At 52.5% G+C, this 13,780-nt stretch overlaps 1 protein-coding gene across 1 annotated transcript; it reads left to right on the top strand.

The window, feature by feature from the left end:
* Positions 1-1,550: 1,550 nt before the first annotated feature.
* On the top strand, positions 1,551-6,693 carry ATP1B2 (ATPase Na+/K+ transporting subunit beta 2). Its single transcript, XM_033184719.1, has 7 exons — positions 1,551-2,285; positions 4,064-4,192; positions 4,533-4,637; positions 4,740-4,945; positions 5,316-5,372; positions 6,198-6,296; positions 6,402-6,693. Exons 1-7 carry the CDS (start codon positions 2,174-2,176, stop codon positions 6,564-6,566), a joined length of 873 nt encoding a protein of 290 aa, XP_033040610.1. The 5' UTR covers positions 1,551-2,173; the 3' UTR covers positions 6,567-6,693.
* Positions 6,694-13,780: the final 7,087 nt, after the last annotated feature.

Here is a 13,780-nt window from a genome sequence, read left to right as displayed (position 1 = left end):
CTCCTTTGCTTAGGTGATCTGCCAGCCTCAGCCTCCCACAGAGCTGGGATTACAGTCATGAGCCACCGGGTCGAGATAATGATTTTCTTTTTTTTCTTTTTTGAGACGAAGTCTTACTCTATTGCCCAGGCTGGAGTGCAGTGGCGCGATCTCGGCTCACTGCAACCTCCACCTCCTGGGTTCAAGCTATTCTCCTGCCTCAGCCTCCTGAGTAGCTGGGATTGCAGGTGCACACCACCACACCCTGCTAATTTTGCCTTTTTTTTTTTTTTTGAAACAGAGTCTTACTCTGTTGCCTAGGCTGGAGTGCAGTGGTGCAATCTCGGCTCACTGCAAACTCAGCCTCCCGGGTTCACGCCATTCTCCTGCCTCAGCCTCCCAAGCAGCTGGGACCACAGGCGCCCACCACCATGCCCGGCTAATTTTTTTGTATTTTTAGTAGGGACAAGGGTTTCACTGTGTTAGCCAGGATGGTCTCGATCTCCTGACCTCGTGATCCACCTGCCTTGGCCTCCCAAAGTGCTGGGATTACAGGCATGAGCCACCGCACCCGGCCTAATTTTGCATTTTTAAGTAGAGATGGGGTGTCACCATGTGCGCAAGGCTAGTCTCGAACTCCTGACCTCATGATCTGCCCGCCTTGGCCTCCCAAAGTGCTGGGATTACAGGCATAAGCCACCGTGCCAGGCCTGAGATAATGATTCTTAGCATGTGGTATTCTGAGGCAAGTGTTCTCCCCTCCTAGACTGTGAGCCCCGTGAGTGTAACCTCTCTGGCCTCCCCAGGACTACAGTACACAGTGTATAGAGGTGCTCAATAAATGTTTGCTGAGCCAAGGAGACATATAAGGATGGGAGTTCAGATGCGGGGGTGGGGCTGCCAGGAGGCAGAGAACCGAAGTAGACCTGGTGCAGGGCTGGGGTCTCCGGGCAGTGCTGGGGACTGGGAATGTGGTCGTGATGGGAAGATGGGGAAGCCTCTGCACGTGGACAGAGCCAGGTGGTGTGGACAGGGGCTGTGAGATTGGAGAAGGAGGCATCTGGAGGACTGGTAGCGATTCCCAACAGGGGAACGTCCCTCCGAGGGTGGCCTTTATCCATCTCCGCGTGGCCTGTCCTAGCTTCCTTCGGCCAGCCTCCCGGCTGGTCTCTTCGTTCTCTTTCTTGATCTCTAGCTCTTTATTCCTCTGACATTCTGCTCCATCTGCTCCTGGACTCTTCCGCCGCATCTATATCTTACTCTCTTTCTAACTCCCTGCCTGGGGCCCCCACCTTTGAGCATATATCATCAGCTTCTCTCTCTGTCGTTGCGTTTCTCTGGGGTTATCTTTCTACTCCGCCCGGACACGCCCTCTATCTCTTCCTCCCACCCTGTCCCAGTCCAGTACTTGGGGTGGGGGTAATGGAGAGACTGCCAGGTCCCTCAGAAGAGGCAGGGGGGCGGGCCCAGTCTCTCCATATTTACATATGTATGAGGTCGCCTGGGCCAGTGGCAAGGAGGCGGAGCTTCTGGGGGTGGGAAGGGGGCGGGCACCCCCAGAGCCGCAGAGTATAAAGACCGCGCTCGGCGACCGCGGGCCCCGCACTGCTGAGGAGCGGAGCCTCCGCTTGGGGGGCCCCCCATCCCTGGCTGTCCCCCAACTGCGCGTCCCCGCCCCACCCCCGCGGCTGAGCCACCACTGGTGCAGTGGTCTCCGCTTGGCGGAGGGAGCCTTGAGCTTCGTTCCACAGCTTCTTTGCATCTTGAATTTCGGGGCGGCCCCCTCCCCCACCTCTCCCTGCCTTTTTGTACCCCGCTTTTTTTCTGCATTCTGCTCGGCTTTTGTAGCCGTCTGCTTTTGCACCCCTTTTCGTTTTGTTTCTAGACGGTTTGGCGAGGGTGAAGCTGCGTTCATACCCCTTCCTCTTGTTATTCTCTCCTGCTCTGACAGCACCCCTTTTCATCGCAGTTGGGGGGCCTAGGATCGGTGCATCTTCCGCCGCGCTGCCAGCACCCCGCAGCGCGTGGCCGTGCACCCCGGAATCTGCAGCAGCTGCATATCTGAGGGGGGTCTCCTTTGCCTCCGCCGCCTTTGCTCCCCGCGCTTTTGGTTGTGTGGAGGGCTTCAGCGCGCGGCGCCCCCGCTTCTCCGCAGCCCCTTGCCCCGCGCCGGGACTCGACCCGCGCCGCCAAGATGGTCATCCAGAAAGAGAAGAAGAGCTGCGGGCAGGTGGTTGAGGAGTGGAAGGAGTTCGTGTGGAACCCGAGGACGCACCAGTTTATGGGCCGCACCGGGACCAGCTGGGGTACGCAGGGCCGGCACGCAACGGGCGGGGGAGAGCCGCGGGGTGACGCCTCGGGGGCGCAGGGTCCCGCCGATGCGGCCCCAGCTCTCCTCCCGGGTCCCCGGCGTCCAGCCTCCCCGCCGGGCTCTGGGCTGGGAGGGGGCCGAATCGCCAGCCTAATCTCCCCGGCTGGCCGTGCGGAGGCGGAGAAAGTAGGTCACAGCCGCCTTCCCGCCCCCCGCGGAGCCCCCTCGGGCGGGGGGTCGCCAGCTCTGCCTCCGTGTCCACGCCGCGGCGCTCACACTCCCTCTCGGGGCCTGTCCGCTCCACACGGGCGTCCCCCACCTCCAAAGAGCGCCCCTTCCCTCCCTCCGGCTCTCACTAGCTCCGCAGTCCGGTCTATTTTTAGCTGGTGCCCACCCCCTGGACCCTGGGAACGTTCATGAAGGGGCGGGTCTTGGGGGGTGTGTTAGGGGGGTTCTTCACGGCGGAAGTTGTCTGTATCCCACCGCCTGGCCTTGGGAGCCTTCTCTGACCGCTTTGTGGGTTGGGGGGCTGCTGAGAGTATGAGTTTTTCTGAGGCTGCAGGTTTTGCTCCCATGTAGGTGGTGGAGGGAGGAGTGGTCACTGTGGTGATTTGTGTGCATCAGCCAGCCAGGTGTCTGTGACAGTCGGATGACCTGGGAGCCTCCCCAGGCTGACCATAGCAGGACTCAGGGAGTTGTAGTGGTTGGGTGGGGGGGTCTGGTGACCTGCACAGGTGCGGGTGAGGGGTGGAATTCTTCCAAGAGGGATGGTCAAGCTGGGACGTTGAGACACAGGGGACACTGTGTGACACGGTTTACAATTTTTCCACACTGATTTGTCACTGTCCTCATCAGTCCACCTACTCAGGGGCCCACGAGGTGGGTCCCATGCAATCCATGCCCTCAGGGAACTCAAACACCAGCCCCTGGAATGAAAGAATCCAGCAATGCTTGGGAGAGCCAGAGGACTTCATGGAAGAAGGGTCTTCTGAGATGGAAGGATTGGGAGTCCAGGGTGGTGGGAACAGCCGGCCCCTGGGCCGGTACTTCAGGCAGGGGAGCCATGGAGAAACCCCACCAAGGGAAGGCTGTGGGAGATTCTGCCTTTCCTCCTTGCCTCTGCCCAGGGTGCTGGGTGTGAGCTGAGGGTGGGGTGACTGTCGAAGGTTCTAACAAGCTGTCTCTAAGAGATTTGTAGCTAGGCTAGAGTGTTAGGTCTTGCATTTCAGGAACTGTGTTCCGAGTTTGGCTTCTGAAGGGCACCAGGAGAGAGATTTTGCTATTCAAATCTGAGGGTCCAGGCTCTGCAGGGTGGCATGAGAGTTTGCTTGTGAATGGTGGCCAGTACCCGCTTAAAAAGTCACCACGCTAGCACAGCTTTAAGTATGAGTATGAATGCAGAGGTAACAGATGTGTGCCTTTTCAGGACTAAGCATGGTTGAGAAGTTGGAAATGTAATTGGAGGCAAAGTAACAGCAGCCTATACTTGGAGTTGCCCCAGCAACGAGGGTTTAGGTCTCTGTGGCCTCCACAAGGTCGGGCTTCACTGTGCCCTAGGACCAGGAGGGGGCTGGGAGTCATGGCTGGAAGCCAGACACAACTGCCTGCTTCCAGCTTGTCTCATTTTGCTCCCAGGGGAAGGCTCTAAGACATCTCTGTGACTCTGTGACCAGTCACAGTGCAGAACTTCAGAGTGGGTAGAGGGGTACGTGGGGATAGGTGAGGTTATGGTGGGAATGTTAGGCCCTGCTGACCCTGTTTCCTCCTCCCTAGCCTTTATCCTCCTCTTCTACCTCGTTTTTTATGGGTTCCTCACCGCCATGTTCACCCTCACCATGTGGGTGATGCTGCAGACTGTCTCCGACCATACCCCCAAGTACCAGGACCGACTGGCTACACCGGGTGAGTTTCAAGGCTTCCCCTGCCAGCTACTCTAACTGCTCTTGTGCCCCTAAACCTCCAGAAGGAACTCATAGTTCCTTCCAGGAGTTTAATTCTGATGACCCAATCCCCATGTTCTGGGAAGTTCTTCTTGGAATCTGTCCACCTTCCCATTTCCTGCAGTTGGGAGCTGTGTGATCTGGGCATGTGGCAGCTAACCACGGGGATCACCCTCCCGTGAAGATGATCTCAGATATTCACCGCTGTCCCCACCCTGGTGTTCCCTGTGTCCATTTTCTTCCCTCTGTGTGCAGCCCCTCATCTTATAGATACCCCCAACTTCTGCCTTTGTCGGCTGTAGGCTTGATGATTCGTCCCAAGACTGAGAACCTTGATGTCATTGTCAATGTCAGTGACACTGAAAGCTGGGACCAGCATGTTCAGAAGCTCAACAAGTTCTTGGAGCGTGAGTGTGGGCTTGGCTATGTGGCAGTTCACGACTTCAGGCAGGGGACTGGGGACCTTGCCTGAAGTCTGGCCCCTGACTCTCTCCCTCCCACCTCCTTAGCTTACAACGACTCTATCCAAGCCCAAAAGAATGATGTCTGCCGCCCTGGGCGCTATTACGAACAGCCAGATAATGGAGTCCTCAACTACCCCAAACGTGCCTGCCAATTCAACCGGACCCAGCTGGGCAACTGCTCTGGCATTGGGGACCCCACCCACTATGGCTACAGCACTGGGCAGCCCTGTGTCTTCATCAAGATGAATCGGGTACCTGTGACCTTGGTCTCCAGGGTGAACGGAGGAAGGATCTGGGGACACCACCTGCAGACAGTTGCATCCTTTCACTGGGGCTAATGGGCATGAGAGAGACTTGGATGTTTGTGTAGCTGAGAGGAAAAGAGAGGCAGGGCTCTTGGAGGCTAAGCTCTGTAGCTAGAAGGCTGGATGCCTTTTTTGTTTTTTTAAGACAGGGTCTCGCTATGTTGCCAAGACTGGCCTTGAACTCCTGAAATTAAGCTATACTCCCGCCTCAACTTCCCTAGTAGTTGAGACTACAGTCCCTGGCTTAGCTTTGACAGGATGCCCATCTTTAACAACTTCTTTCTCTGACTCTCTTCACCTTCCATCCTCACTCCAGGTCATCAACTTCTATGCCGGAGCAAACCAGAGCATGAATGTTACCTGTGCTGGGAAGGTGAGTTCGTTGGGCCTTGTCTGCCTGCTCACCTGTGTGTCCTTCATGGTTTCTGTGTAATTCACCTGTCTCTCCCTATCTTCTTTGCTCCTAGAGGCCCCATCACCATAGAAACAAGGGGGTAAGAGTGGGCTTGTGGGCTCCACCGTAGCTTGAACTCCGAGGGCCTCGCACTCCTCTAGCTTCTCTCTAGGATGCAGAGGCCTGCTCTCCTAGGGGCAGACACATGCCCTCCTTCACCAACGCCCTGGCCTCTGGCTTCTCTCCCTAATGCGTCCACCTTCTTCTTTATTCCCGGATTGTCCATATCTTTCGCTCTCCCTCCCATATGGCCCCCACTCGTCAGTTCCTTCTAGGTATCTGGTAGCTGCTGATCTGTTAGCACCATCTGCCACCACTTCGTTGTCCTTGGGACCCTGTTCCCCCCTACCCGCCCCATGGTCTGTCCTTTCTAGAAACTTCTGCTCCCTCCACATCCCCTTCCCTGCTTTCTATTCAACCCTAAATCATGTTTCTGTTCTTTCTTGGCTCTGCTCCAGAAACTGATTCCTGAGGATGGGGTAAGAACTTGGGGTAGGAGTAGAGTAGGAGGCTTTCGTGTCATTAGCAGCCTTCAGGAGTTCCTAGAATGATGACAGAGACAGACCATCCCCTCATCTACACACGCAGACACACTCACACAGACTCACAGCTCCAGGGAGGCAAACTTGAGACAGGAATAGTCGGGGGCGAAGGAAGAACAAAAGAACAAATGGAAGTCTGGTGAGCTCCTGGGTGCCTGCCATCCCTAACTGGCTCACCCCCTATCTTCCTGCACCCCCACAGCGAGATGAAGATGCTGAGAATCTCGGCAACTTCGTCATGTTCCCTGCCAACGGTAACATCGACCTCATGTACTTCCCCTACTATGGCAAAAAGTTCCACGTAAGTCCCAGGGGAGGCCCAGGCTGATGGCGGGTGTGGGTGGTGAGCTAGGGAAGGAGGCCACGTTGCCCCAGGCCTAGACCCTGCACTGCTCCTCCGGCCCAGGTGAACTACACACAGCCCCTGGTGGCCGTGAAGTTCCTGAATGTGACCCCCAATGTGGAGGTGAATGTAGAATGCCGCATCAACGCCGCCAACATCGCCACAGATGATGAGCGAGACAAGTTTGCCGGCCGTGTGGCCTTCAAACTCCGCATCAACAAAACCTGAGGCCCCTTCCTCCCACCCCATCTCTCTCCTGTGGATGCTCCTGGAATGTCCCTGACCCTGCCTGATCCCTCCCTCACCCACCCCAAAGGTATTTTTGATAACAGAGCTATGACTTGTCTGAGCCTCACACCCTTTTCCTTGACTTCTCAACCCAGCCTGAAGTCCATTGTGCTTCCCTGTCACTCACATTTCCCACCAACTTCTCCCAACCTCAGATCAGTGAGAGGGAGCTGGGCTAAGATGGCCACAGAGGAATTAGGAGGCTTTCTAGTTCTGGTTTAGCTGTGAGAGCTATCCACTCTCCTGCCTGCATATCCCCTGACAGTTATAGGAAGTGCCCGCTGACCCACCCACCCAGCTACATACCCCCACCCTCCACACACATACAAACGTGCACACGTGTCTCATTTCACCCCTTTGCTTCCAGAGATGAATGTGGCACTCTGTCCTTCCATTCCTAAGCTCTAGTCACTGGTCCTTGATCTCTCACACTTTCTCCCTGTCTACACAGTCACCATCTTGGTGACTTTGAACTTATCTGGCTCCTGGGCAGGTGTTCTCCTTCTCTCTCTCCATCCCTATTCCCTCCTCTGAAATGCACCTTTTTGTAATTGAGGACAAGGTGGTTCTGTGGCCTTTTCCCTCTTTCCTGGCACATTCTGCTTCTCACCCTCTGGTGACTCTGTGAGCTGGGAAATGAGGGACTGGAAGTGAGGCCTCCGTTGGCCCTTCCTGAAAATCCTCTGGCAACCCCCGACTTCCTTCCTTCCTTCCTTCCTTCCTTCCTTCCTTTGCTCTTGTTGCCTAGGCTGGAGTGAAGTGGAAGTGAGGCCTCCGTTGGCCCTTCCTGAAAATCCTCTGGCAACCCCCGACTTCCTTCCTTCCTTCCTTCCTTCCTTCCTTCCTTCCTTCCTTCCTTCCTTTGCTCTTGTTGCCTAGGCTGGAGTGAAGTGGCACAATCTCAGCTCACTGCAACCTCCACATCCTGGGTTCAGGCAAGCTATTCTCCCGCTTCAACCTCCTGAGTAGCTGGGATCACAGGCATGCGCCACCACGCCCAACTAATTTTTTATTTTTTATTTTTTGCATTTTTTAGTAGAGACGGGGTTTCTCCATGTTGGTCAGGCTGGTCTTGAACTCTCGACCTCAGGTGATCCACCCGCCTTTGCCTCCCAAAGTGTTGGGATTAAAGACAGGCGTGAGCTACCGCGCCTGGCCTTCAGTTTCTTCCTAGGCCCTTCTATCACCCAAATAGCTGCTCCCCAGAGGGGCGGGGTTGACCTAGGCTGAATATCCACTTTGTTTTTACGGATGGCTCCCTTCCCCCATTCGCCTTCCCAGAATATCCTTCAAGTTCCACTTCCCAGGGAGCTCTGGGGGAGGGGCGGCCATTCTGGCTCTGTCCCCAGTGGCCACCTTGGAAACATCGGCTGGCTTTGGGACTATTCCACCTCCTTCCCCTGAGCCCAGATCTGCCCCCACCATCCTCTCTCTGGCTTCTCTTAGCAAGTTATCTACTAATCACTAACTCCTTCCCTTCCCTCCGCATGCCAGCCTGAAAGTTCCAAATCTAGCCTCTGAATGTCTTGGCTCCATCTCCTTCAGACCCCTTTGCCTTTAAAAAAAACAAAAACAAAAACAAAAAACCCATAATGCCCATAGAATGTCAAATGAGGGGCCTCCTGCCTCCTGCTCTGAATTTTCTGTAGCTGTAGAGGCATTTTAACCCTTTGTCCTCCAGCAACTCTTCACTTCCTCATCCTCGCTAACCTTTTTCTTTTTTTAATGCTGCAGCCTCCACACTCCACCCACTGGTGGACCCTTCCCTTTTTCTCTAGCTGGATCTGTGTTTCTTCCCTTCGGGCCCCCATGTTTTCCTGCACCCGCCCTACCATGGTCTCTCTCTGCAGTTATTTAATGCCTGTGTCAGATCTACTGTAAAAAGAGGATTAAGTAAAATAAAATGAGAGCAATTATATATATAAATATATATCATACACAGAGCCCTGTGTGTGGGTTGTTCCTTTCTGAGCAGTTGGAAGAGCCCAGGGAAGGAGTGGAGGGTGGATCTGGGTGGTCCCAAGGGGATCCCCCAGGCCTTGGAGGCGGCTCCCCAGCTATGACCTCTTCCTTCCAGTGTCCAAGCATCTACCCCGTTCGCCTTGTCTAATTTAGTGCACACTATCTCGAGATGACTCCATACAAGACAGGCAGGAAGCCTATGTCCCTTTTGTACAGTGATGCTTATGAAGTGCCTACTGTGTACATTCTAGGCACCGTGAGGACACAGTTATGAAAGAGGCAGAGATCCTGCCCCCAAGGAGCTCCCCAGTTTAACAGGAGAGGTGAGGAGCACACGAGAAACTCTCATACAAGGTAGACCTAAACATACTTCAAGGAAGGGGAGAGAGCCTGTGATGATAAACTTCAGAGCTGCCAACCACTATCTGTCAGGCACGTTAAAGGGAAGCTTTCTCAGAGGAGGTAGCATTTAAACGGGAGCTTAAAGGAGGGGTGGTTTGGAGAGAAAAGAGCATCAGCAAATGCTCAGAGACAGATGAGAAAAGTTGACTAGAAGAAACATGGATGTCAAAGCAATATGGGCCGGGCGCAGTGGCTCACGCTTGTAATCCCAGCACTTTGGGAGGGTGAGGTGGGCAGATCGCCTGAGGTCGGGAGTTCAAGACCAGCCTGGCCAACATGGTGAAACCCCGTCTCTACTAAAAAAGAAAATACAAAATTAGCTGGGCGTGGTGGTGCATGCCTGTAATCCCAGCTACTCGGGAGGCTGAGGTAGGAGAATCACTTGAACCCAGGAGGCGGAGGTTGCAGTGAGCCGAGATCGTGCCATTGCACTCCAGCCTGAGCAACAAGAGCGAAACTCCATCTCAAAAAAAAAAAAAAAGCAATACGAACTATATGATCCTAATTTTGTGCAAAGTAAACACATAGGCCGGGCGTGGTGGCTCATGCCTGTAATCCCAGCGCTTTGGGAAGCCGAGGTGGGAGGATCACCTGAGGTCAGGAGTCCGAGACTAGCCTGGCCAACATGGTGAAACCCCATCTCTACTAAAAATAGAAAATATTAGCCAGGCCTGGTGGCAGATGCCTGTACTCCCAGCTACTCAGGAGGCTGAGGCAGGAGAATTGCTTGAACTCAGGAGGCGGAGGGTTCAGTGAGCTGAGATTGCGCCATTGTACTCCAGCCTGGGCAATAAGAGCGAAACTCTGTCTCAAAAAAATTAATTAATTAATTAAAAAGTAAACACACACATGTAAGCATAGAAAAAAATATATATGATGTTTCTTGTGTTATATGGGGGAGGGGAGGGGCTTATAGCTAATTTTAATTTTCTTCTCGGGGCCTTTTCTCTTTTTGCAATGAATTGGTCTTAGTATTTGTCTTGAAAAATAGCTTTATTACATATGCACACACCTATACACAATTTTATCATGAATGCATAATACACACACACGCACACGCACATACACCCCATCATATAGAAAAGGATTACTGGGTTTTGGTCATTGTTATACCAAAATTGGGTCATATTGTACACATTTTCATGCATCTTACTTTTCCCACTCAATATATATCATATATCAGTACTTCCCCAGCAGAACTCTAATTCATTTTAAATTTCCTTTTATTAACTTATTTATTTATTTAGGTACTTATTTATTTCTGAGATGGAGTCTTGCTCTGTCACCCAGGCTGGAGTGCAGTGGCATAATCTTGGCTCACTGCAACCTATACCACCCGGGTTCAAGCGATTCTCCCACCTCAGCCTCTCGAGTAGCAGGGATTACAGGCGCCCGCCAGCACACCCAGTTAATGTTTGTATTTTTGGTAGAGACAGGTTGTGCCATGTTGGCCAGGCTGGTCTCAAACACCTGACCTCAGGTGATCCACCTGCCTTGGCCTCCCAAAGCGTTGGGATTACAGGCGTGAGCCACCTCGCTGGGCCTCCTTGATTTTTTTTTTTTTTTTCTGAGACTGAGTCTTGCTCTGTCGCCCAGGCTGGAGTGCAGTGACACAATCTCAGCTCACTGCAAGCTCCACCTCCCGGGTTCACGCCATTCTCCTGCCTCAGCCTCCTGAGTAGCTGGGACTGCAGGCGCCCGCCACCACACCTGGCTAATTTTTTGAATCTTTAGTAGAGACAGGGTTTCACTGTGTTAGCCAGGATGGTCTCGATCTCCTGACCTTGTGATCCACCCACCTCGGCCTCCCAAAGTGCTGGGATTACAGGCGTGAGCCACCGCGCCTAGTCTGTAGTATCTTTTTTTTTTTTGGAAACAGAGTCTCACTTCCTTACCCAGGCTGAAGTGCGGTGGGGCATTCTCGGCTCACTGCAGCCTTCACTTTCCAGGTTCATGTGATTCTCATGCCTCAGCCACCAGAGTAGCTGGGATTACAGGCACACGCCACCATGCCTGGCTAACTTTTGTATTTTTAGTAGAGAAGGGTTTTCACCATGTTGGCCAGACTGGTCTCGAACTCCTGACCTCAAGTGATCTGCCCACCTCGCCCTCCCAAAGTGCTGTGATTACAGGCATGAGCCACCATGCCCAGCCTAAATTTTTTATAGAGATAGGGTCTTATTATGCTGCTCAGGCTGATCTCAAACTCTTGGGCTCAAGTGATCCTCCCACCTCAGCTTCCCAAAGTGCTGGGATTAGAGGCCTGAGCCACTGTGCCTGGCCAAGGCCCCAGTTTTATTTTTTCAGTTGTGCCAGCTTAATTTACTTTGTTTACCCTACGGCAACTTGGAAATGTGTGCTGGGCAAAAAGCATATTTTTGAGAGACAGGTGCCGGGCGCGGTGGCTCATGTCTGTAATCCTAGCACTTTGGGAGGCCGAGGTGAGTGGATTGTCTGAGCTCAGCAGTTTGAGACCAGCCTGGGGAACACAATGAAACCCTGTCTCTACTAAAAATACAAAAAATCAGCTGGGCGTGGCGGCAGACGCCTGTAATCCCAGCTACTTGAGAGGTTGAGGCAGGAGAATCATTTGAACCCAGGTTACAGCGAGCCAAGATTGCGCCATTGCACTCCAGCCTGGGCGAGAGAGCCGGACTCCATCTCCAAAAAAAAAAAAAAAAAAAAAAAAAGAGAAAGATAGGGACAGGGCATGGTGGCTCACGCCTGTAATCCCAGCATTTTGGGAGGCCGAGGTGGGCGGATCACCTAAGGTCAGGAGTTCAAAACCAGCCTGACCAATCTGGAAAACCCTGTCTCTACTAAAAATACAAAAAATCAGCTGGGCGTGGCGGCAGACGCCTGTAATCCCAGCTACTTGAGAGGTTGAGGCAGGAGAATCATTTGAACCCAGGTTACAGCGAGCCAAGATTGCGCCATTGCACTCCAGCCTGGGCGAGAGAGCCGGACTCCATCTCCAAAAAAAAAAAAAAAAAAAAAAATAAGAGAAAGATAGGGACAGGGCATGGTGGCTCACGCCTGTAATCCCAGCATTTTGGGAGGCCGAGGTGGGCGGATCACCTAAGGTCAGGAGTTCAAAACCAGCCTGACCAATCTGGAAAACCCTGTCTCTACTAAAAATGCAGAAAAAAAAAAAAAAAAATTAGCCAGGTGTAGTGGCGCATGCCTATAATCCCAGCTACTTGGGAGGCTGAGGCAGGAGAATCGCTTCAACCCAGGTTGCAGTGAGCCAAGATCGCACCATGGCACTCCAGCCTAGGCAACGAGAGTGAAACTCTGTCTCAAAATAAATAAATAAATAAATAAATAAATAAATAACAAAAATAACAAATATATCTAATGTGTTCTGATTAAATGGAAATGCTAATTTTGGCCATATAATAATTCTCCTGTATGCGAACATCTATATTTGTTACTTCTTGTTTCCCTTGGTTTGTCTACCACTCCATATGTTACATTGACCTCATCTCAGTAGTTTTATAGTAAGTTTTCTTTTCTTTTTTTGAGACAGAGTCTCACTCTTGTTGCCCAGGCTGGAGTACAGTAGCGCGATCTCAGCTCACTGCAACCTCCACCTCTCGAGTTTAAGTGATTCTCCTGCCTCAGCCTCCCAAGTAGCTGGAATTACAGGCATGGGCCACTACGCTCAGCTAATTTTGTATTTTTAGTAGAGATGGGGTTTCACCATGTTGGTCAGGCTGGTCTTGAACCCCTGACCTCGTGTGATCTACTGCTTTGGTCTCCCAAAGTGCTGGGATTACAGGCGTGAGCCACTATACCTGCCTGGCCTATACTAAGTTCTCTAAAATCTGGCAAGGCAAATAGGACCCCTTCTCCATTCTGTTGCTTATTATTTACTTATTATTTAAAATGTTATTATTTATTTTATTTTATATTCTTTATTTTATTTATTGAGACAGATTCTCTTGCTCTGTCGTCCAGGCTGGAGTGCAGTGGCACGATCTCAGCTCACTGTAACCGCTGCCTCCCGGGTTCAAGGGGTTCTCCTGCCTCAGCCTCTGAAGTAGCTGGGAATACAGGTGCGTGTCACCACGCCTGACTAATTTTTGTATTTTTAGTATAGACGGGGTTTTGCCATGTTGCCTAGACTGGTCTGGAACTCCTGAGCTGAAACTGATTCACCTGCCTCAGCCTTCCAAAGTGTTGGGATTACAGGCGTGAGCCACCGTGCCCAGCCTTCAGTACTGATTTATTTATTTTTGAGACAGAGTCTCACTGTGTTACCCAGGCTGGAGTACAGTGGCACAATCTCTGTTCACTGCAACCTCCTCCTCCCCGGTTCAAGAGATCCTCCTGCCTCAGCCCCCTTAGTAGCTGGGATTACACGCATGGGCCACCACTGCCAGGCTAATTTTTGTATTTTTAGTACAGACGGGATCTCGCCATGTTGGCCAGGCTGGTCTTGAACTCCTGACCTCAGGTAATCCACTCGCCTTGGCCTCCTTTTTTTTTTTTTTTTTTTGAGACGGAGTCTCACTTTGTTGCCAGGCTGGAATGCAGTGGCGGGATCTTGGCTCACTGCAACCTCCACCTCCCAGGTTCAAGCAATTCTCCTGCCTCAGCCTCCTGAGTAGCCGGAACTACAGGTGTGCGCCACCATGCCAGCGAATTTTTTGTATTTTTAGTAGAGACGGGTTTTCACTGTGTTGGCCAGATGGTCTCCATCTCCTGACCACGTGATCTGCCTGCCTCGGCCTCCCAAAGTGCCAGGATCAGAGGCGTGAGCCACCGCACCTGGCCCAAATTCAATA

The sequence above is a fragment of the Trachypithecus francoisi genome, unplaced genomic scaffold, assembly GCF_009764315.1.
Source record: "Trachypithecus francoisi isolate TF-2019V2 unplaced genomic scaffold, Tfra_2.0 Lachesis_group20, whole genome shotgun sequence".
In the NCBI taxonomy this organism is placed as follows: Eukaryota; Metazoa; Chordata; class Mammalia; order Primates; family Cercopithecidae; genus Trachypithecus; species Trachypithecus francoisi.
This window is presented reverse-complemented; position numbering and strand designations above follow the sequence as displayed.